Source organism: Borostomias antarcticus (genome assembly GCF_949987555.1).
Source record: "Borostomias antarcticus genome assembly, chromosome: 16".
In the NCBI taxonomy this organism is placed as follows: Eukaryota; Metazoa; Chordata; class Actinopteri; order Stomiiformes; family Stomiidae; genus Borostomias; species Borostomias antarcticus.
The window spans coordinates 19437333-19460263 of NC_140249.1; the positions used below are offsets into that span (position 1 = coordinate 19437333).

At 41.4% G+C, this 22931-nt stretch overlaps 2 protein-coding genes across 2 annotated transcripts in view; one reads left to right on the plus strand and one right to left on the minus strand.

The window, feature by feature from the left end:
* Window positions 1–17024, minus strand: part of cep290 (centrosomal protein 290) — a 44070-nt gene extending 27046 nt beyond the window's left edge. Inside the window, exons 1-18 of the mRNA XM_084451260.1 lie at window positions 16924–17024; window positions 16521–16665; window positions 15943–16020; window positions 15456–15525; window positions 15311–15357; window positions 14618–14761; window positions 12741–12794; window positions 10983–11129; window positions 10698–10880; window positions 7301–7390; window positions 6912–7034; window positions 4238–4361; window positions 3735–3907; window positions 2724–2886; window positions 2526–2626; window positions 2372–2438; window positions 2047–2156; window positions 1094–1178 (exon numbers count right to left, since the gene is read on the minus strand). Of these exons, the coding sequence (XP_084307386.1) occupies window positions 1094–1178; window positions 2047–2156; window positions 2372–2438; window positions 2526–2626; window positions 2724–2886; window positions 3735–3907; window positions 4238–4361; window positions 6912–7034; window positions 7301–7390; window positions 10698–10880; window positions 10983–11129; window positions 12741–12794; window positions 14618–14761; window positions 15311–15357; window positions 15456–15525; window positions 15943–16020; window positions 16521–16616 (1855 nt within the window). The 5' untranslated portion in view covers window positions 16617–16665; window positions 16924–17024. The remainder of the gene's footprint in view (window positions 1–1093; window positions 1179–2046; window positions 2157–2371; window positions 2439–2525; window positions 2627–2723; window positions 2887–3734; window positions 3908–4237; window positions 4362–6911; window positions 7035–7300; window positions 7391–10697; window positions 10881–10982; window positions 11130–12740; window positions 12795–14617; window positions 14762–15310; window positions 15358–15455; window positions 15526–15942; window positions 16021–16520; window positions 16666–16923) is intronic.
* A 260-nt stretch (window positions 17025–17284) lies between these two features.
* Window positions 17285–22931, plus strand: part of tmtc3 (transmembrane O-mannosyltransferase targeting cadherins 3) — a 43884-nt gene continuing 38237 nt past the window's right edge. The window contains exons 1-3 of the mRNA XM_084451200.1: window positions 17285–17339; window positions 18770–18983; window positions 20161–20379. Of these exons, the coding sequence (XP_084307326.1) occupies window positions 18795–18983; window positions 20161–20379 (408 nt within the window). The 5' untranslated portion in view covers window positions 17285–17339; window positions 18770–18794. The remainder of the gene's footprint in view (window positions 17340–18769; window positions 18984–20160; window positions 20380–22931) is intronic.

Below are 22931 nucleotides of genomic sequence, written 5' to 3' on the forward strand. Positions count from 1 at the left end.
CTAACAGTATTGGAAATTGATTTTCTATTTAATTGTGCCATAAAAATGTTATCTTGCACCTTCTATCTTTTCAACCCCTTTTCTAACTAGCAATAAGATAAAGATATGCGTCTAGAAAGCATTTACACAAGAAATTATCAGAAGACATCTCTCGTCTCTCCTCTGCTCTAATTCTGTGTTGCACAACAGCGGGTCCGTATTGCTCTTTGCTTAGTGCAAACAGTCTTTGCAAGTGAGGGAGGAAACACAAGCAATCGTTTAAAGATTTAACAAAAGCACATCATAGGCTACATGTGGAGAACTGCACCGCTTTCTACTGCCTAGTAGTTTTCTCTGTCAGCTGGTATGAATGCTCACAGTCAGAGTTAATGACATTCTATCGTTATGTTATTTCCTTAAAAATCAAATCCAATCAGAAAACAACAGAAACTATGCGTGGGGATTAAACATTGATTTGACTGTAGCTGTGTCAATTGATTGTAGCAACTGTTGTGAGCTGCTGTGTGCCATTGTCATAAGGAGTCTCTGAGCACACTCAAGTGGCATGTAAGACTAAAGAGAAAGAGTACGCTGAAGAGGGAGATGAATCAATTGGGTGGTTAAAATATGTTTTGTTTCAATGTAAATGAAAATGTTACAATCTGGTAAACCTACCCACACAGTGCTAAAATTATACAAACATGGGCTAGTAATTTAAAGCAACCCTTTGCCAGCTGAATGGTTTGGCTACAAATTTGAAATATTTTGCAACTTTTATAATGCCCTGCAGTGCAGCTACTTTGTTTCTTGTTACATTTTGTTGTTTTTAAGAGTAGATGATTGAATAAAATATTGAAATATTAATGAGACCATTTTAAAATATTTATTTGGGGTAAATTAAGTGTTCTAATAATTGAGCAATAAAAACCTTTGTTCAAATAATTGTTAAGAGTCGTTAGATTAATCGACTAATCAAAAAAATAATCATTAGATTAATTCGTTAGGTGCAGCCCTACTACCAATTCAAAAATGTTTATCTTTCACTTTTGATAAAGTGATCACAGTATATCCCCAGCCTGTGCTGTAGATATCTCCAGTCTGTACTAGTACTTACATTTGACTTTTAGCTGAGAAGACTTAGTTCTTTGGGCCTCCACCTCTCTCTCCTTGTTGTTGAGCTCCTTCTGCAGATGTTCATACTGCCCAAGCGTGACAGAAGGTACCAAATGAATAGCATGCAGTAAAGACACTAACCTGATACATCTGTTGGGCAGGTAACCTTAGCTGATTCTACTAAGTACAGTCATCCGAACTTCAATACTTCACCGCACCTTGTGGGGATAGCAACAATGACAGCGGCAAGTTTTAGGGGAGTGTTCGGACCACTCCAGACCACCTCCTTATTCAGTGTTGCACAACATCCGCCAGGAGGCATCGTTGAGCAAGCAAACTCAATTCATCTGGCAGTAACTGCCTAGATTTTAAACCAGTATATTCCTTGTATAATGTGTAGGCTATATTGACATAGTCTATAAGCAAGACGAAGGCAACACATTATTATTGAAGCTGCTACCGGGACTTATGAGATTTCGACCCTCGACAAGATCCAGAGTTACTGTAGCAAATCAGTTCCGGGTTTGAATCTAAAAAATGAATGTCCAATCAGTTGGTAAAATGATAGCCCCTCAAATAACCAATTTGATGTAGGCTACTGTCTCTGCTGTAGCTAATCCAAAAAAGCAGTTTGCTATTCAAAATAAGAAACGTAGCCTACGTTAGGCTATAAGCAACGGCAACCACATTGTCAGAGAAGCCTAGTAGCCTACTACACTGTAGCAGTGCTCTACTGCCCCTCGTGGTTGAGGGTTGTAATATTATTTCACCACCGCTGCCACTGTCGTTGTTGCTCTGGCCAAGAAGTGCGGCAAAGTATTGAAGTTTGGATGACTGTATCTTGGATTTATATCGATCAATATTATTTAGCGAGCTGATAAAACATATTGGTTACAGTTGGATCTATGTATGTGGAATTCAAATTGAGAAAAACATTTCGTTGTTGACTCTTACCTTACGTTTAATCTCCTCATCTGAGAAAATGGAGGTTTGCTTGTTTGTTGTTTGAATGGATCTGCCGGGAACAGTATCGTCCTCTAGTAACGAGCTAGTCACTGTGATCCCTAAAATGGAGAACAGCACAGTGCAAAAGTGTGTCATCATTTTGTAGTCCTGAAATGTGGTCAGAGCAGACGTAATGTCCGGTCCCTTATGTTAGTAACGGCAACAATGTTGATGGACTGATATTAAGTAGTGAAATTACTTATCTAAAATGCGGACTCTACTCACAATCAATTGGAAAGTGGTGTGTAGCAAAGACAATGCGGAAAGCAGTTACCTCTGTCCTTCACCATGCGTCGTATTTGTTTTTTCAGTTCAAGTCTCTCCTCTTCCAGACGTTCGATCTGTGGAAGAGCGCAAATGGGGGTCATGAGGGGAAAGGAGGCCTAAATGTTAGCTGAGAAAACCTAATGCTCAAACTAAATGAATACCTCTTTCGTGAGGACCTGGTTTTCAGCTTTGTACTGCCGCTGTTTAAGATCTTTGGTTCTTCTGAATTCCGTCAAATCCACTTCATCTTTTGGCTCCAGACCTTGTTAAGTTAAGGATGATGGATGAATACGGTAAATAAAAAAAAAGACGTTAAATATAAAAGTGGTTACAAAACAAATTGCATTTTTTTTACTGACCGAGTCGTTCCCTGAGATCCTCATTCTCATCTATAAGGTTGTTGATGCGCATCTCCAGCTGGTTGATCTCTCTGGTCATGGACTCTGTCTCACGGTCTCGCAGTCGTATCTGGTTTTTACATTCTTTGATCTCAGCAATTGCAGCCTCAAGACCATCAGTGCCCTTAAAATATACAGTGTCGAGTTGGGTTTTGATTAGACTTGGCTCAAAATACCCTTGATTTAAAAGGGACCCTTTACATGTATTATCTATACATGTGGCAGAAATATGTGTCACTAGAAACCAAATTTAAATTATTGATATTTTAATTTGATTTGCTCAACTTGAATACTTGCATTAAAAACTGAATTTTAATCATGAAATTTGAACTTGTATTGTTTAACTTGAATAACAGCATTGAAAAACTGAATATGAATAGCATAATTAGAAATTGAATTCATTAGTTTTAAACTATTGTAATATAATGAGATTGAATTAATTTGCTCTGAAACCATATTCAGCTCTCACAATTCAAGTATGCTTCAAGGTATTCAAATTCAAAACTTTATTCAGATTCAAAACTTCAGTCTCACACATCCGGGTCCTTGAGGAAGAGCAATCGAGGGCTGATTCACAGAACTCCTTTTCGGCCAATCAGCACCTTTCACTTCCCCACGCTTCATAGAAATGGGCTTCCATAGCCATTTAATTAACTCAACTTGTCGTCACACATGGAATAATTTTTCATGGAATAATCTTTCCATCATTCAATCTCATTATATTACATTCAGTTTCAAACTAATTAATTCAATTTCAAATTATGCTATTCAGATTCAGTTTTTCAATGCAGTTATTCAAGTTGAGTAATTCAAATTCAAATATCAATAATTCAAATTTAGTTTTTTGATACACGTATTCAAGTTGACCAATTCAAATATCAATAATTCACATTTGGTTTCTAGTGACACATATTTCTGCCCATAATTATCCCAAGCTATTGAGTGTGTGTGTGTGTGACTGGGAAAACTTACAGACTCGTATATCCTCATGAGGCTGAGTACTTCACTGAGCTCTTTGTCTTTATCCCTTGCGTCAGCCTCGGCTAACGCAGCGACACGCTCGGATTCTTGAGCTCTCGTTTCCACAGCCCGGAGCCTGGAGTTCAGCTCCTCCATTCTCCTCTGTTGGAGGCCTGAGGAAGGGCCTGGGAAGAAACATGCAGTGGTCGCTAATGTGCCAGCGTTAAGAGAAATAAAAAAGGAAATTGTGCTAGCGTGCTAATACTACTGTGCTAACGGCCTTCACCACATTATACTGTACAAAAAACATGCAGCTAAAGCCACATATAATACTCAATTGTTTGACCCTCTTTGTAGCTTATCTGCCATGAATCCCTTACACATTCGCCCAGGTGTTGCTGTTGGTAAATTAATTACCACTGGCTTACCCTCCATCACCATCACACCATTTCTTTGTTAGCAGCATCCAAGTATGAAAGGGACTGAGGAGAGGTTTTTTTGCATCTTTCGCTCACCTCTGTCCTTCTTTAAGGGCTTCTTCAGTTCTTCTATGAGCAACGCATTCTTCTCCATCTCCCCCGTATACTGCTCCACTTGTTCTGTTAGCATCTTGATTTGATTGTCCCTCTCTTGCACGGCCTTGAGATATTCATAAACATTTCATAATTCCGGACAGGATGACACTCGAAGATCAACCTGAGCCAACTGAAGAGCACTTACACAGAGGGGCTATGATAAATAGACAAGCTTGGAAAAATAAAACAACCAACTGCACATTAAACATGTTGTCCCCCACCCATGAAGCATGTTCCTTTGTGGTAATGGAGGAGGGGAAATGTGATTATTTCTTCATGAATATATTAAATGTTTTAAGTGTTCTTAATTTTATGTGCATTATATTTAAGTCCCGGAGTTATACAGTGTGTGAGCAGTACATGTAGCTTTTGACCATTGTGTTTAATTCGCCCTGCTTCTAGTTCCGGGAGACCCTCATTCTGTCTAGAGTGCTTTGTTCAAAGTACATGCTCGGCTAATGAATGAAACATCTCGTTCGCCCGTGCTATTCAGGAATACTCAGAGGAATACTCATGCCCGGACTAGAAATGGTGCTCAGAGAGCACAGACCTCCGCCCCAGAATGCATTTCGTGGCTGTGTGTGCGGCAAAATTGAATGGGTTCTAAATTGGCCCATGCTACACACCTCCACCGAGTCTCATGAAAAGCGCTCTGGTAGTTTGTGCAATCTTAGTCCAAAAAATGAATGGCGGTGAATGGCCGGCTTGGCTGTGTGTGGGCGGCTCGTGGACCCGCCCCGTGATTCAGATCTACTCTAGAATTGAATGGGTTGTTAGGTGACCCATGCTACACCCCAGAATACAGTCACTTTAATTTGTTCGAAAAATTTACCAAAAAAGACAATTATATTGTTAATCGCTATTATTTGAGAGAATTATTTGTACAGCAACACTTGGAATTGCTACAGCCCTATATATGACCTAGCCATACTCTATGTCTGATCTATCCAACTACTCAATCAAATAAGACCCTGTTTGGACTTGGTTTTATAATATGTTTTGGACGATCAGATCACAAGTGGAGAGCGAAACATCATCGTTTACACCTGTCTATCATGCATCACCAAATGTGTCCAGCTGACCACTTGTGTTTATATAGTAACCATAGTAAGTCACTCACTCTTGCCTGTGTGCGTCACAAATCTGTTTCATGTATACAAATCAATAATCAGTAGGTTTGACTTAGAGCAGATTTTTTTTAAAAGTGTCAAGTCATTGCGACTTGTAAAAGAGCGCAGGATAAGGCAAAAAGGGAGAAAAATGATCCCGCATTGATAACGTTTTTTCCTGTTACATCTTGGTCGAGGACACATCAGGACGCATTAGCGTTTAGACTACTAATGATATGTGGTCAAATGTGTCCCAGACCACCTCGGCAAGTGGTTTGTGTAAACATTTCACAATGCGTTTTGGTGGTCATTTACACTTGTATTTAGCTCTGTCAACTGAGCATCTGATCGTCAAAAACGCATTTTAAAAGTCTAAACAGGGTCTAAGAGCCATCTGATCTATGTCCTTCTCGATACTAACCCATGATAATCCAAACATTTAGAACAAGCACCAAAAGAGCTACTAAAAACACCTCAAGCTGAACTGGATTTAGAAAGTAGACGGGCCCCTGAGTAGAATAGACTATACTTTTCATTGAGGCACCAAACATAGTTTTTTATGTACAAAGCAAAATGTACTTGGCAATGAAAGAATAATTCCCAGGAGGTGGGCTCTGGTACAGTACATGTGTGAAGGACTAACGAACGAACCAGCCAACCAATCAACCAACGTACTGGATTTCATCGGGTGGGGGACATTGAAATAAGCAAAGAAGACAGATGACTGATCATTATGAAAGAAGTATGGAACAGGGACCGACTTACACTGCATTGCTCGTTTTTTATGTACAAAGCAAAATGTACTTGGCAATGAAAAAATAATTCCCAGGAGGTGGGCTCTGATACAGTACATGTGTGAAGGACTAACGAACGAACCAGCCAACCAATCAACCAACGTACTGGATTTCATCGGGTGGGGGACATTGAAATAAGCAAAGAAGACAGATGACTAATAATTATGAAAGAAGTATGGAACAGGGACCGACTTACACTGCATAGCTCATATATGACCTGGCCCAAGCCAGTGATGGAGATGCAAAAGGACAGGGTGATAAAACACAGTGAAGAGAAACAGAACAGAAGGAGCTATGGAAGTAACCAGGCAGAAAAAGGAAAAGTAGACACATTTTGCAAAACCTCTACCACATTTCATTGCTACGTTAAATCTGAGACCAACCTTTTGGGGTAAATTGGAAATACACCTGATACCTTCAAGTCAATTACTGTACATAAGATAAATATGAAATAATTAAATTAAAAAATAGTACATTGTTTTTTTACTATTGTAAATTGCTATTATTACTATTTAGCATGTCATCTTGGTCTCATATGAGATCCTCAAACAATATTATAGTAGTGTGCATATAATAGTATTAACTTTAGCTGTACTAGCAGGGTCCAAAACTAACTTTTATCAGCCAGCCATTTTTTTTTTTACTTTAGCCACTGGCTAGTGAATACAGAGAATTTAGGACCCTGAATATAGCGTATTCTTTCAGACAGACCTGCTGCAAAGCAATGATGTTGCTTTTGTCTGTGTCCATTTGGGCCGAGCGCAGCTTGTCCCTCAGCTCACGGATCATCTGCTGGTACTCAACGATCTCCTCGTCCTTCCCTGCCAGCACTCTCTGAAGCCACACAGAGAAAACAGCATGAGCAGGGGTCACTGATGGGGACACTAGTCAGACCAGTCAGTTACATCGCCTGCTGTAGTCCTTCCATGGTAAATGATGACAGAAGATCACAGTGCCTCAATACAGATAATAGAACTCACATTTGAGGGCAGCAATACTGTATTCTGTTGTTATTTATATACAGGTTAGGTAAGCATTATCTGCATGCATAGACAATAGAGTATTTTTGATGTGGGTTGTGTTAAGTAAAGTGGACCTACCTTCCACTCTTCCACTTTGGCATTGACCGCTGCCATGACTGGGTCATCCTCATCTGCTCTGCTCTGGATCTGCTCAGTCAGCTCTCTGACCTGAAGACAGAACACACACACACGCATGCAAAACATAGTCATGATATGTGATACCATTACAACTTTAGGTGTACATGTATATCTGTTCAACTCATAAGATGGTAATTTTATCAAGGCATCTGTCTAAGACATCTGCTTTAGCAGTGCCAGTATGCAACAAAAGGAGCCTAGATTCATGGCTCCAGAATAATATACTGTATTCCACTGGTGGCAGCTAGTGGCACCAGCACATGATTTGGTGGCACCAAATTTTAGGCCCGTTGCCAGAATACAGTAGGCTACTTAGGCAGCCAAATTAGCTTTTTTTTTCTTTTAAGCACATAAGGTGCAACAATTATTTTGAAGAAACATTACTTGACTCACACACAGCTAGACCACAACAGAGCACATTCCATAATAACCTATAGGTTGGTTTGCTGTTCAGGGCTTGACATTAAGGTACCCCTGGGCCAGTGGCTGAGACTGAAATAACCTAGTACCAAGTAGTATTGAAACATCTCCAGTCAAACAATACCTGCATTCGATCCTTTTTTGTACAGAGATCTAGAAAAATATTTAACTTGTATTGTTAATAGTTCTATGACGGTTCATTGGGAATGTTCAACTGCAGTATGACTTTTTTATTTGTTTTGTTTGTACCACTACTGGCCTATGGTGAGAGAATTTTCAGTTGCATGTAGCCTAAACTTAGCTGACGGTTGCAAGAAATTCTGTTGCATTCTGTCCGGATCTTGTGCACATCACTAACTTTTGTTGGTGGCTGACATAGGTAGCCAACGACACAAGCAAAGGGCAAAATAAATGCATGGTAGTCATAAAAAGGTTGTAGTAAAAATAGTTATAGCAGGATAACAAAGTAATGCACACAACACAGGGCTCCAGAGTGATATACATTGGTCGCATTAGCGACCATTTCTCTGTCCAGAGCAACTGGAAGTTTTAATTAAAAACTTAGTTTTAATCTATCACAGTTTTTTTAGGGTTAGTTGTGTGAGATAGAATGCATCTCAGCATTTATAGCCGGCATTGGACTTCATTCACCAATATCTTCCAAAAATCTGATTCACGGTGTGTTTGTAAACCGCTGGATGAATTCGCACCTGCCTTCTCATAATGATGAATCCCATGGCTTCACAAATTGAATGCATGTGGCCGTACACCCAAATTAGGATACATTAGGTAAACTCCCTGACAGCCCCATATAAGGACATGCAACTACAGGATTGTGCGCAGATGTCACTTCTTAGCATGAATTCCGGTCATCCGCGCCCTCGACTCGCCAACTTTTCGATAGTGATATCGATATAATGGTTAAGGCGGAGTTGTGTCAGGTGCGTTGGCAAGTCAGAGAACTGTAGGTCTAATTCAGTGTGGGCAATCAAAATCAGATTTTTATTTAGCCAAGTAGGCCTCCTCCTACGAAAAATTTGCCTTGGTGCATAAATATAGTGTTGTAGAATTTCTCGTTCAATATGGGTTAAGAAGCAAAACAGAGTTACCAAAGTTTATTCTTCCAAGGATTGTTACAAACACTCGAGTGTGGCTTCTTGTCAAGCAACCTGCAGCAAGGCTGGTCAGTTGAGAGCGCCCAGTGCAATCTGTGCCCCACAATTTAAGGCAGATGAGTGCAACTCCCCCTTTCCTGCGCTCCCCCTTTCCTGCCCACTCATCTAGACTTCCAGGTGTATGCCGTAATGTTCCCCAGGACATAGACCACTGAAGCCTGTCCTTTTTATCTCACCCTGGTTGTAAAGATAATCAGCTTACCAAGGTACTTAGCCCCCCTTTACAAACACACACACACATCCTCCAAACCACTCTGTGACCCCAATCCCTTGTCTTCTAATAGCCTACAAAAATATAGGCTATAAAATACAAAATTGTCAACGTGGCATGCACAAATGAAAATCTAAAGACCGGACTCCATCTGTGATATTTAGTAGCATCAGTAAAATACATTGGATGATATTAGCCTACTCGTTCAGTGAACGCTGTATCTGGAGAAGGGCACACAGTTGGACCAGGCACATCGGGGATATAATTGGTAAGACAGCACTCTCACTTTGCAAAATAATGAAAACCATTATTATGATAGCTAGTTAGTTAGCTTACCGGTCTAGTAGAAAAGTAGTCATGTCACCATGCGACTTTATCCCATGAAACTCCATAAACTCTGTCCAACGAGCAAAGGCTGGCCCGATATTTTTAGGACTTTTGCTCCTTCTTCAGTCCCTGAGCTTTTGAGATTCGTATTGCACGGTTCACCGGGGCTCAGGCGGAGAAGCAGGATGACAAAACTCATTTTACCAAACGTTTAGCTGAAAAGAGTGAGCGGACGTGGACGGAAAAGCTGCCGTTTTATAGTCGCACACACACTTGATGCTAACCAACATCTATAATGCTGCTAATTCATGGAAGTATAACGTTTGCTGGCTACTGCTAATCGCACAGTGGTGAAACTAGAATAGTACCTGGCAACCCAGCGCGCAGTACCAACGCTGTAATACTATTGGCTGGTATGATATCAACAGAGTGTCATTGTCGGGCCGTCAAAATGTCATAATGTACTAATTTCAGACAAAATATATAATTTTTTACGGAAAAACAATACTTTTACTCTGCAGCCTTCGCAAAGCCCTATGGATGTATTATTTTTGAAAAAATGTTTATTTTAATCCACATATAACATATTATACCTTTAAGAGGAGAAAAAAAAGAAAAGAAAATTGTATGTGACCAGCTAGACCAGGGGTCAGCAACATTTGCTATCAGAAGAGTCATTATTGGGCAAAAAATAAATACAAAATTTGAAGCAAAACATTTGAGCCTCATGATGAAGGCAGTGTTTCCTCTATTTATTTTCAGGACTGGTGGGACGCACCCAGGGGGGACACGTTAGAGAGAGAGGGGAGGTCTGGGGGTCCTCCCCCAGGAAAGTGTTTAGCATCAAACACTCTGCAGTATGGTGAATTTTTATGCACCAATTTGTGCTGGAGTGATTGATAAATGAAAATTAAAATGTTAAAAAATAACCGTTATTCATTTCCATATAATTTTTTGTCAAAGCCAGGGAGCCACTGAAAAGGGCCTAAAGAGCCGCATGTGGCTCTGAAGCCACAGGTTGCAGACCCCTGACTCTACCTGCACTGACCATTTAAAAATAAATCAGTCTCACTGCACAGAGAAATGGTTGCAAATGCGACCAATATAGTCACACTCTGGAGCTCTCGAAATGCTACTTCATTAACTGCATGGGTTCGAAGAATCAATTGACTATGATTAATATACAATCTAGAGAAGCCTTTACCTGCAGCTTGGCGTGGTCCCTCTCCCTCCTCAGCTGGTCCATGATGGAGTCTGTTTGCTGCACCACAATCTTCATCTTGTTGTACTCATCTGTCATCTTCTCCATCTCCTTCACCGACTCCTCCAGGCTGTTCTGCATCTGTTCGTTCTGTGTCTTGAGGTGCATGATTTCGTCCTCTGCACGCTACGGGTCAAATTTCAACTTGAAAGGCAAGCTTCATCTATATAAAGCATTGCTATGGCAGTACGAGTTCAGCTCGTATTTTTCAAGAGAGAATTCTGGTACCTGAACGTCCTCCATGCACTGGTAAAGCTGCCGGTTAGCTGAGTTGAGCCTCCTCTGAGTCTCACTGCCCTCCTCTCTGGACTGGACCGGCTCCTTCTGGTCCAGCTCCCTCCGGTAGAAGTCTGCATCCTGCTGCAGCTGCTCATTCTGACACACCAGGGGAAAGACATAGCTAGTTGTTGGACGCAGTGTCCTCCCCCCCATAGAAACTAACCAAAACACACTGTCTATCTAGCTAGCCCACAGACACACTCTATAAAGATGTGCTATATGAGATCTTTATAAAACATTTATTGGCTCGTTAAAAACATGATGGTGAATCTTATCTATGACCCCAAGAAGCCTTTTTCTACACAATACATTCCAGACTCGCTTTCTCATTAGCTCTACCCCAGCGACAGAGCAAAGCGAGATATGTTTTTAGTGGCATGTGTGTGCGTTTGTCTGTTATCAGGATTATGCAAAAACTACTGGACCAATTTTCACGAAACTCGGTGGAAGCATGTAGCATGGTCCAACTTCGAACGCATGAAATCTTGGACAAGATCTGCAGCACGGGTCGGGTCCACAAGCCACCCAAATACGGACGGCCATCCTCCATTAATTTTTTGAACCAGGATTATGCAAAAACCACCTGATCGATTTTCATGAAACTCAGTGGAGGGGTGTATCATGGGCCAACTGAGAACCCATTAAATTTGAGAGAACATCCGAATCCCGGGCCAGATCCACGAATGAAAAGAAAACTTAGAACGAAGCCAGCTACCTGTGTGAGGGTGCTAGAAACATGGGGTTTGGACTGGGGTATTCGGGGGGAGAGCCTGGATTGCACGGCACCGCCCCGGCCAGTTGTGACCCGAGGGGGGTGCCACAGAGTTGGCCAAATACAGCCACTCATTTTTCCCAGTGAATCACAGGGCAGGTCCACGAGCCGCCCAAACACGGCCCGGACGGCTATTCACCTCCATTCATTTTTTTTGGACTAGCATTAAACAAAAACTACCAGATGAAATGTAGTCTCAACGCCAGACCCATGAGAGTTCTTTCGCTGATACACTACGTAAGCTACGCTAACTATGTTACTGCATACTGCAGATCTCTCTATGGGTCTGGAACAGTTCATGCAAAAATGTGGTGCTCAAATCCTGGCAATTCTTTGGTTTCGCAGGAATCCCTGTGAAACCAATCAGTAACGACTTTCGCTCCCACCCATAGATATGCCCCGCCCAGCTAACCTGGGCTAGCATCTCTCATTTGCTTCTACAACCTGTCACTCTTTCAATTTTGAACCGTCGATACGCCCTAAGACTATTATGTAGTATGCGGAGCACAGTGATTCAATGTAATATTTGAGTCTGGAGAGAGACTAGATGAAATGTGGATGGGTGTAGCATGAACCCATTTAATTTTGGTATGCACAGAGCCACAAAATGCATTCAGGGGCAGAGGTTTGTGCTCTCTAAGCACCATTTCTAGTTATATGTACAGTAGGAAAAGTTTTACTACGTACTTATATTCACTTTTTACCTCAGTACACTACTACCTCACTACACTTAACTTCTCCTTACCTTCTTTCTGAGCAGTTTTATCTACATTGGATGAAGAGGAAGAAGGAAAATGAACACAAGCAAGAGGAAATAAGTGGACAAAAGGACATGCGTGATGGGACACCACTGAACAAAATGAAAATGGCAAAGTTAGCAGTAAAGATAGAAAGAGAATCTGAAAAGAGTGACGGATAGGTCAGCTGTCACTAACCTCGCGCTTGAGCTTCCTGCTCTCATTCTCCGCATCCTCTACCCGAACAACAAGCTGCAGGAAAGCATGGGGACATTAGATGAGAGGGAACACAGTGCGACAGCACGGTGAAACCTCTGGGGAATAGAGCCATATGGGAATACAGAAGTCTCTACTCATGGTGACAAATTAAAAGAGGCATGTTGTCTTTTTGACAGTTATAGAGGGCACATTACAAACTCAATCAGACACTGGGTCTGTGTCCGAATACCCATACTACATAGTATATACTGCATGCTAACATACTACATACTGTTTAATATGTTCTATTCCATGAAAACACATTTAGAGAAGGCTTATGATTAGTTCTCAGCAGGAAACCGGTTGTCCACTCCAAGTAGGGAATGAGTCCTTACCCCACATGAAGGAGTTCAAGTATCTGGGGGTCATGTTCATGAGTCATGAGTGAGGGGACTATGGAGCGGGAGTTTGACTGGAGAATCGGAGCAGCAGGAGCGGTTCTGCAAGCGCTTTACAGCACTGTTGTGACGAAAAGACAGCTGAGACAAAAAGGCAAAGCTCTCAATCTACCGGTCTATCTTCGTTCCTACTCTCACCTATGTTCATGAAGGACGACATGACCGAAAGAACGAGATCAAGGATACAAGCGGCTGAGATTAGTTTTCTCAGGAGGGTGGCTGGTATCTCACTTAGAGACCAGGTGAGAAGTTCAGTCATCCGTGAGAGACTCGGAGTAGAGCCGTTGCTCCTTTGCGTCGAAAAGAGCCAGCTGAGGTGGTTCGGGTATCTAGTGAGGATGCCTCCTGGGTGCCTCCCAGGCATGTCCAGCTGGGAGGAGGACGCGGGGTAGACCCGGGACCAGGTGGCGGGATTATATCTCCGCACTGGCCTGTGAGCGGCTTAAGATCCCTCAGAAAGAGCTGGTTGCAGAGCGAAGCTGCGAGGCACCCATTGTGTTTGTACAGTACCTTTTCTTATTATTATAATTCAGCAACTTCTTCTTCTTCTTCTGCTACTGGGGTCTATGGCAGCCCATAGAACCGTATGGTAAAAAGTTGTGCATTTTGGTACACTCATTCATGACAGTCCCATGACTCGTCATCAAGTCTCATGTCATCATCTCAAACACTATAGCGCCACCAATATATCTGAGCTGGAGTTGCGTTTATACATGCAACTTTTGACCTGTACTACAGCCAATCGAAATCGGCGATGAAGTCGCCAAACAGGAAATGGTGTCGTATCTCAGCAATGTTTTGACATATCAAAACCACATTAGGCAGACTCATTGGGGACAGGCTCAAGTCTTGTCGACATCTCGAACACTCTAGCACCACCAACGTGTCACATTTGGAGGTACGTTCATCCTGAACCGTATGTCCGATGTTCAAAATTCAGGTGCAGTTGGATTCCTTGGATCAAGCCGAGTTCAATTAGGTAATTTCACCCAAGGCCACACTTTTTTTCCCATCTTCACTAAAATCTGCACAGTTGATCTGCAGACCAGGCTTTACAAAAGTTGGCACAGATTTTTGATTTTCGAAAGCGTTCGCCCGTGACAGCCAATCTAAATCGGTGGCAAAGCTTCTTTTTAATCAGGATTTGTTTATTGCCATGCGGTTTTTAACATAGCCTACTAAGAATATGCACCATGCCTGAAGCAAATTCCTAGTATGTAAAAAACTACATGGCAATAAACAAATTCAGATTTTTACCTTACTCTGATGGTGCATTTGCAGGAAAGCCATAGAGGCATACATTTCTCCATACTATCACAATTTTAATCAAACATACTATATACTACATACTTTGGATGTAGTAAGGGTATTCACACATGACCCTGGAATTTTATAGAATGATGTGAAATGAGGTCATACTTCCTCGTTGGTTTTCTTCTCCTTGCTCATCTCCTTCTCCAAATGCTTGTACTCCTTGTCCCTCCGCTCCAACAGAGTCTCCAGTTGGCGCATCTCGTCCCGCAGGAAGCGGGTGTCTCGCCCCGCAGATGAGCGCTGGGCCATCTGGACAGGAAACAAACCAACCCCGCCCCCCCCCACCACAAGAAACTCTCAGACTCCTTCAGCCTCCATCCGTTTACACCACTTACTCATGCATACACACTAATTACCAGGTTCTCAGCCCAATGTTACCTGTTAAAAGCCTCTGTGGAAGTGCAAATGAGACCCCAAGGCAAATTCTGGATTAAAATAATATTCAGGAAATGGAGAGCTGCTACCGCAACAAACTGTACTGAGCAATAGAAAGGGATTAGCTAGCTCTCTAATCTTCTTAAGTACCATCTTTCTGTGGTCACAGCTTGCAATCTTCTTTGTAGCTTCTGACTTTACTATTGGCTAGACACACTGTTGCCGGAACACGAGCAGTAAGCCTTGTAATGACCTATAGCCCAGTTCAATCACAATCACTATCAAGTTTGCGGACAAGATATAGTGATTAATTAGAAGACACAAGAACAATGCTATTTTAAAACAAATGTTCTAGGCTCTGGTGTTAACATTTGAATTAACTTTATGATAGTATACTGTATATTAACACTGTGCTTACTGTACCTCTAGCTCTTGTTCCAACTTTAATGTCTTGGCCCTCAATTCATTTTCTGTAAGACACAGGTAGAGGTGTGATGTCTTTTGGGAGATATTCACATTTAAAATATCCCCAAAATTCTTAATCACTAACATTTCTTTTGACACTTACCCACTCTTGCTTGGTCTGAGCCAGCATTATCAATGAGTTCATAGGCTACAGTAACTTCCTGACTCTTCATCTGCAGAAAGAAAATGACATTGGTCTATGAGTGTATATACTCATACAATAGTTCAAAAGAAGCCGAGGCTGATACACACCCAACATGGTTTCTAGAGGTATGGACGAACAATACAAAACTGGGCAACCTGCAGAAGGCAGTAGATTACTGTACATGCTGAAGTTGATTTATCATTCAATTGGTTGGAGCTAATAGTGTGTTCAACTCTATTTTTGTGCTTCTACAGTAACATAAAGGAATAACAATTAATATGGTATATGACACTATTTTTCCATTGTTTTAAGTATTTATGATTGTATTTCCACAGTGATGTGTATGAAACAGCTCTGCAGAACTATTATTCTTTTTTAAAGTGATCTTAGAAAAAAATTATCGCTCTGGATTCATTTAGTTGGGGAACTGGGGGTATTTGAGTACCTTCAATACAGTCTGAGAGACTCTAAAGAGTTGAACCAGTTTTTCCAGGTTGCTACCCTTCAGCTCCCACTCTTCAACCTGCAGAAAACAGAATTATAGTGTCAATAAATGGATATACCTATTGTACTTTTAATTTGCTATTCTTCACTTTGCCTTCAGCACTAGATTATGCTCTTATAGTTACTTGTTTTAGAAAGAAGATGGACTTGTGAGTTCTGGCCAGTAGTAGTACACTGACTTACATCAAATGCAAGTATTGCAAGTCACTTTGGATAAAAGTGTCAGCTAAAATACTGTAATGTAATCTTATAATATAGTGAACTACACTGGTTGTTTGACCTCAAAGGCATACAACACTACTGGTATTCATATAGTTCCTTCTCACTTTCTACAAAATGTTTATAAATGTGTTCAGAACAGGCCAGGTGCACTTCAGGGGGCTGGTAAAATTGAGGAAGGGGCAACAAATGATGAAGATTACTGTTGGGCTTTCAAGCATTTTGCTGATGCCAGGCAGTCTACTATTTGACAGCAGAGCAGTTCATAGACAATAGACAAGCAATTAAGCCTAACGTTACCCCCGAGAGCATCTTGCAGAACAGGTCTACTTCTGTGTCGGGCAGTGTGTCTGGATCAGCTCCCATCACTTTACTCCAGTCAAGACTAGGAGGCATCTTGACAACCGTGGGAGTCTGTCAGGACTCAGGCTGCAGCTAACGTTAGCTACCAGGAGAGACAGTCTTCATGTTACAAACATGCAATTAGCCAACACGAACAATAGTTCTATCTGCATTGCTCTACTACATTCAAATTGCTCTAGCTCCTTAGCTTGTTATCAGGGTTGACGTTAGCTAGCTTGGTAGCATATGTCTAGATTATGAATAACGGTATAACAGCTAAGTATTTATTTATAAACGCATTTCATTGTAGAAAATGTCACCCCCTGCCCCCCTTTCATGTGGCTACGAGGCGGAAAGCTACCTAGCTAGCTACGTATCCTTTTATCCTGCAATCTTGTAGCTAGTTAGCTAGCTAGCTAACGTCATGAGTGAAGCTCCTGCTGCTAGGTTACCGTTGACAACAACCGTAAAACGATTTGAAAAAATGAACTATTTTACGGCCAGAGAGTGGTCGTGTAACTTACCGTTGCTGAAAAGCAATCACCGTCAAAATAACTAGATAGCTAGTTAAATACATACATTATAATTCTCCCAAAAGACGATATACTGTAAGTTAAGAAATAAGTGTTAAATATATAAGTGTATATAAATACAGTAGTTTCTGGCTAGCTAGAAACTCTTGACTAGAACTGCCTTCAACTCTGAACCGGAAGTAGTGTGAGATGATGGCTAGCTCGAAGAAAAACTGGAACGCAATTCTTCGAATTATAAACTAACGTATGTTTCTATTTTTCTTATTGATATATACATAATTTATGTTGTACACTATGGCATACATTGTTAATTATATTGAGTTAATTGAATTAAACGCGAACAGACAACAAACTAGCTTAAAAGAGCAGCTGATTATAGGTTGAAATCGCTAGCTAGCTAGCTAGCTAACGTTACTAGCCTATCATAGCGAGATAGCTAACAGGGTACCCCCTTAGCGTACCCAGTTAGCTATACGTTCAAGGCTGTGGAGTAACTCCTCTAACGTAAGTAATGTCTGAATAGCTAAGTATAGCATTATATGGTTGGCTAGCTTCCACATTTCTGTGTTTCCTCCCCATGTTTTTCACGGCACCGGCAGCTATGTTTCATATCACTGCGATCGGTTCGCAAAGCATTGAGTTTTCGGCCCAATCCCAATACTCCCCCTACGCCCTAGCCCCTAGTTTTGGAGTGCCCTCGACTGGGTAGTGGCCCTTCAGGACGGAGCCACAAGGGACGGGTTGAAATCTTTACCTAAGAAATGGCACACCACTCGTCTTCAATCTGAGTTTTATGAGTTGCCTGATTTTCTGTGGAGTCACTGGGATGTTACAGTATGATTACTATTATTATAGTGACAAATCTGATCAAATTTCAGGACAGAACAAGACAGATTAATCAATACATCCAGGAAACATGTTTATACACCGTCTGTTAACGTTAGACCTGCACATAGAAATGCACTGATATCAGATGAGCAGAGAAGTGTAGAAAACATGCTACTGGATTCTATTTCTGACTTCATGAACGGGACATGGGATCAACTGTCACACAAAAATAGCTGTTTACACAAAGTTATATTGATTAGATTAGATTCAACATTGCACCGTAGTCTACTGGAGCATCAACATGCTGTTAAATAACAATGAAATTCAGTTGACATCATGAATAGCGATTTTTTTAATGCGTGTCATAACGATCCAATGACATGTTCATTTGCATCTACTTTAAACTAAGCTATTCCACGGATTTTAAAATTTTTGAATATTTATTTGCGAAGATATTGGGCTTCTTTCCCATGTTTTTTCATTGCACCGGCAGCTATGTTTCATATCACTGCCTCGGTTCGCAAAGCATCGTGTGCGTTTTCGTCAGCATCTGAAAACCCTTGTTTTGGACAAGAACGTCCACTAGCCCTTCATATGCCCTCTAGCCCTAGAAGCCGGGATACACTACCCAATGCGTGAACGCGCAAAATGTAGGGGTAGGGCCATGGGCTAGGGCTAAGGAGGGGGTATTGGGATTGGGCCTTAATATCTTAATGTCACGATACTTGTAGATATCAGTTTCAACTCAGCACTTGTCAGATGTACAGTAATGCCATTGTACCAGTATGTGGACATCATATATCAATTTCAAGCAATGTGGAACTCATTCCTCTCTCTGTTCCCCAGTGATCAATGAAGTCTTTGGTCAGCAATGGCTGTCGTGTCGTGGAAGGAGATCTTGCTTTTGACTGGACTGGTGGTGGGCTGTTACTGGAACAGTTTGTTGTGTGGCTTTGTCTTTGACGATGTGTCAGCCATCCTCGACAACAAGGACCTCCGACCCTCTACCCCTCTTGGCAACCTCTTCCTCAATGACTTCTGGGGGACGCCCATGGCTGAGGTGAAGAATTGCCTGTGATATGACATGAATGCATTGCATTATATTACATTTAGAAGACGCTTTTACCCAAAGCGACTTCCAATAGCCAATAGATGTGAGCCAATGTACAGTAGGTAGTCATATACTTTAAGGTTGCATATAGTTTCCTAGCAAAACATTGAAAAGTGGGATGAACTTAATTCATTAATTGGCTCTGCTCCTTATCACTGTACATCTACTCCCTAGGTACCGTATATCATCACATATGTGCAGGAATTGCAAAGCTGATCAAGCAGACACCGAAATTATTTCACAGACATTATGGCTTAGTTGACACGGCAGGTCTTAATGCTCAATTCCAATTATTTTACACAGATCCAATTTTTTTCTTTAGCTGTTCACATGACATTTTAAATGTAACAAATATTTGACTGCCGTGTGAACTGCCCACGGCCCTGAACAGACCCACATGCGCAGAAGAACAATAACAAAGACGTCAGGACGTCACGCGCAGCGCACTGTTTACGGAAGTAACGTTAACCATGGATAATGTTCTATTAATACATCCATGATAACGTTACAACCACAACTGAAGTTAGCCTTTACTACGGGTTGATTTTCAAGTAGGCTATTTGTGCAGAAGCCGGCGATGGTATGAGCAAATGGTAACGAGAAGAAGGATGAGGATCGTCTTGTGACGTGCAGTATGCCGCACAAGCGCACCACAGTGGAACGCTTCACGAATTTGCAAGTCACCACTCTAGAGACGTAAAAGTAGCATGAAATGACCGTTCAAACGGCGGGCGCGTTGCAAAACATCAGACATGTATCAGATATAATACCGCCTCTGAAAGCGACCCAGGTTGGATAAAAAAAAAAAAATCAGATTTCATGTGACTTGCACTGTTCAGACGGTCATGAAAAAATCAGACCTGAGTTGCATGTAGGCAACAAAGGATCGGATTTGGGTCACATTTCACTGCCGTGTGAACAAAGCCTTAGACACTGACAGGATAATTGTAGTCCTTACACATTTCAAAACATTTGCTGTCCTCTAGGCTACTACACTTAAGATAAGACTGTATTATCTGTTAGATAGACAACTAGGAACTGGCCCCAAGGGATTTGAGTGACAAGACTTAATTTTTCATATGTCGACCACAGGAGAGACTTTTAATTTTTCAAATGTCGTTCACAGGAGAGGAGCCATAAATCCTACAGACCCCTGACAGTTCTCACCTTCCGGCTGAACTACCTCTTCAGTGAGCTGACTGCCTCATCCTACCATCTGCTCAATGTGGTGCTGCACGCTATGGTGTGTGTGCTCTTCTTGCGTGTCTGCCGCCTTTTCCTGGACAAGACCTCCGGCCTGGTGGCGGCACTGCTGTTTGCTGTGCACCCCATCCACACTGAGGCTGTAAGTCTGCACATCCTCACCCACTGGCAGCTACTTATTTTGAAGGGTAAACATAGGTCTACATACTGTACACTCAGACTCTCTTATTGACTTATTCAGCTGAATGTTATTTGAAATTAACTTCCCCTTACTCCCCAAAAAACAATGTGGCAAAGCACATAGCTGCCAATGCAAAGGCATTATTGGGCAAAATAAGATATCATCTGTAGCACGCCTTCAGAGAATTGGAATGGAAGCAAGACCAGTTCTCACAACTAACCTAGAACCACAGGATAAAAAAAAAAAGTATCCTCTATTCCTCTGTCCAGAGTGTCCTCCCCCCCCCCCTACCAGTTCCCTCTAAAACTCATAATAAGAACTGCAAGAAATGTGAATCTTCTCTTCCAAAAAAATAGATATGGATATTCTTCTAGAGTAGCTAGGACTGCCACACACCACAATTAAAGCTGCAATCATTGATTGTATTCACAATGTCAAACTAATTAAAACCACCCGATATCAGATTGTTTCACTGAGCCATAGCGTTCTACTTCAATAACGCACCTCTACCCGTCACCTGTCTCTTGTTATTCCAGCATTTCTGCCAGTGTTGTCAATTACCGGCCTGTGCCTTTGCTCCTCCCCTGTGCCTTAAACGTACAGTACTGTGCAAAATTCATAAGCCCTCAAAGACAATTATTTATCTGGACAGTAAGTGTTTATTTGCTCGTAAAAAAACTATAACATTACAGTCAATACAAATAAACATGAATGATATTGAAAAAATCTGTACTTCTGCAAGAAGCTTGGGAACCATTTAGGGCTGGCCCCAAACATTCGGACGTTTGTTCGTTGTGTTCACGTTTAAACCTAAATTCAGACATTTGAAGTTCGAAATTTTCAAAATTTAATATTTAATATTTAGCCTATGTATTCTTTTTAATAATTGATATTTGTGGATGGGTGAGGTTATTAAGCCCGGATAACGCATCATATTCTAAACAAAATTAAGACATTGTAGAGCGATCACCTGTTGGGAGAGTGATCTGTGCATGCACAACTCCACAACGCCTGCGCAACGCATTAAAAACGCTAAACAGAATAGTTTTGGAGTTGTATTGGGGGGTTATTTTGTGACATTTGGAAAGTAGGCTAATCGGCCTAACCTGGTACCAGTGAATGCCGCTAAGCTAGGCTAATCGGTCCAGTTCTCGCCACTCCATATTGCACGCACAGAATTGAAAATGCTTCATACTGCTTGTCTAACCCCAGGGAAGATGGAAAACAAGCGTATTTCCCAAAATGTTGGCTATGTCCTTTAAGACTTTTGCACAGTATTGTATATATTATATGTTTTAAAGTCTCTTACTGCCATCTAGCGGTAAATAAAGTTAATGATTGCTGCTTTAATGCTTCTAGGCTAATATCAAAATTAGCTGCACAATGATAGTGTTAGTATATCAATATCACCTTATGAGTGGTATCGGAATTACCAAAATTCACATATGCAGTACTGAAAGAGGTAATGCACTGCCTTTGTCAGAGTTGAGCTCTGTCCCTTTTAAAACATTCTCATCTGATTTTAATGTAGATTTGTGTTTTGTTGTTAATGTTTAAAATAATAACTGGAACTGAACTGCAGTTGAACCCAGCTCTGACGCTGGCATCCATCTGAACTTGACCTCACTCCCTTCTAGCCTCTCTCTCCTAGACCCTTCCCCCCAATTTGTTCTTGTATTTCCTCCCATTCAGCGAAATTGCACTGATGGCCAGACAGGCCTTGAGAAGAGAATAGAAAAAACAAAGGCAACATTCTGTCGCCTAGGGAAGACTGGTAATGTTACACAGTTAGCTCTGGTGCTCCGATCTTCTTCATGTCCATCCCCCTTCTACTGGCCTAAGTGCAGTCTCTCTCTCTCAGACCTTCTGAAAGGAACCCATTACACTCACAAATGAGCCCTTAGTCCAGCCAATGCCCTTTAGCGTTATCTCCGTCTGGAATCTCTCTCAACGGATCATTTGTTTTTCATTTGATGCACTGAACACTGAAGGTCCCTTCATGATAAACATGGACAAAGACCCCTTGTGTGTCCGTCTGGCTGTCTTTCTCAAGTGAGTGTCTGCCTGTTGAGTGTCTTGAGAGTGTCTTTCTGAATGCACCAAATGCGGATGTTGAATTTTATGTGGTGCCCCTGTTATCCATGTCCGTTAAACATGTTGAAACATCTCCACTTACTAAGTTTTTTATATGAAATTACACCATGATCTTTGTCATAGTTTCGGCTTAAAATGTTGTTGAATGTGTGTGAATTGTCCCAAAACTTGCCAAGTGATGTCTTTTATTAGGTTCTTCATGGGACTGACATGGTGGTGCAGATAGTCTCATTTTGTATGAGTGATTCTGATTAGGGCATGTCTATCTCTCTTGTTACAGTATGTTGGCCCAATTCTCAGTCTATACCCTCAGTTGCCACTTAATTAGGTACACCTGCTAGTTTAGCCTGTCCTGCAACACCAACCAGTTTACAGAGAATGGTGCGATAAACTAAAAACATCCAGTAAGTGGCAGTTCT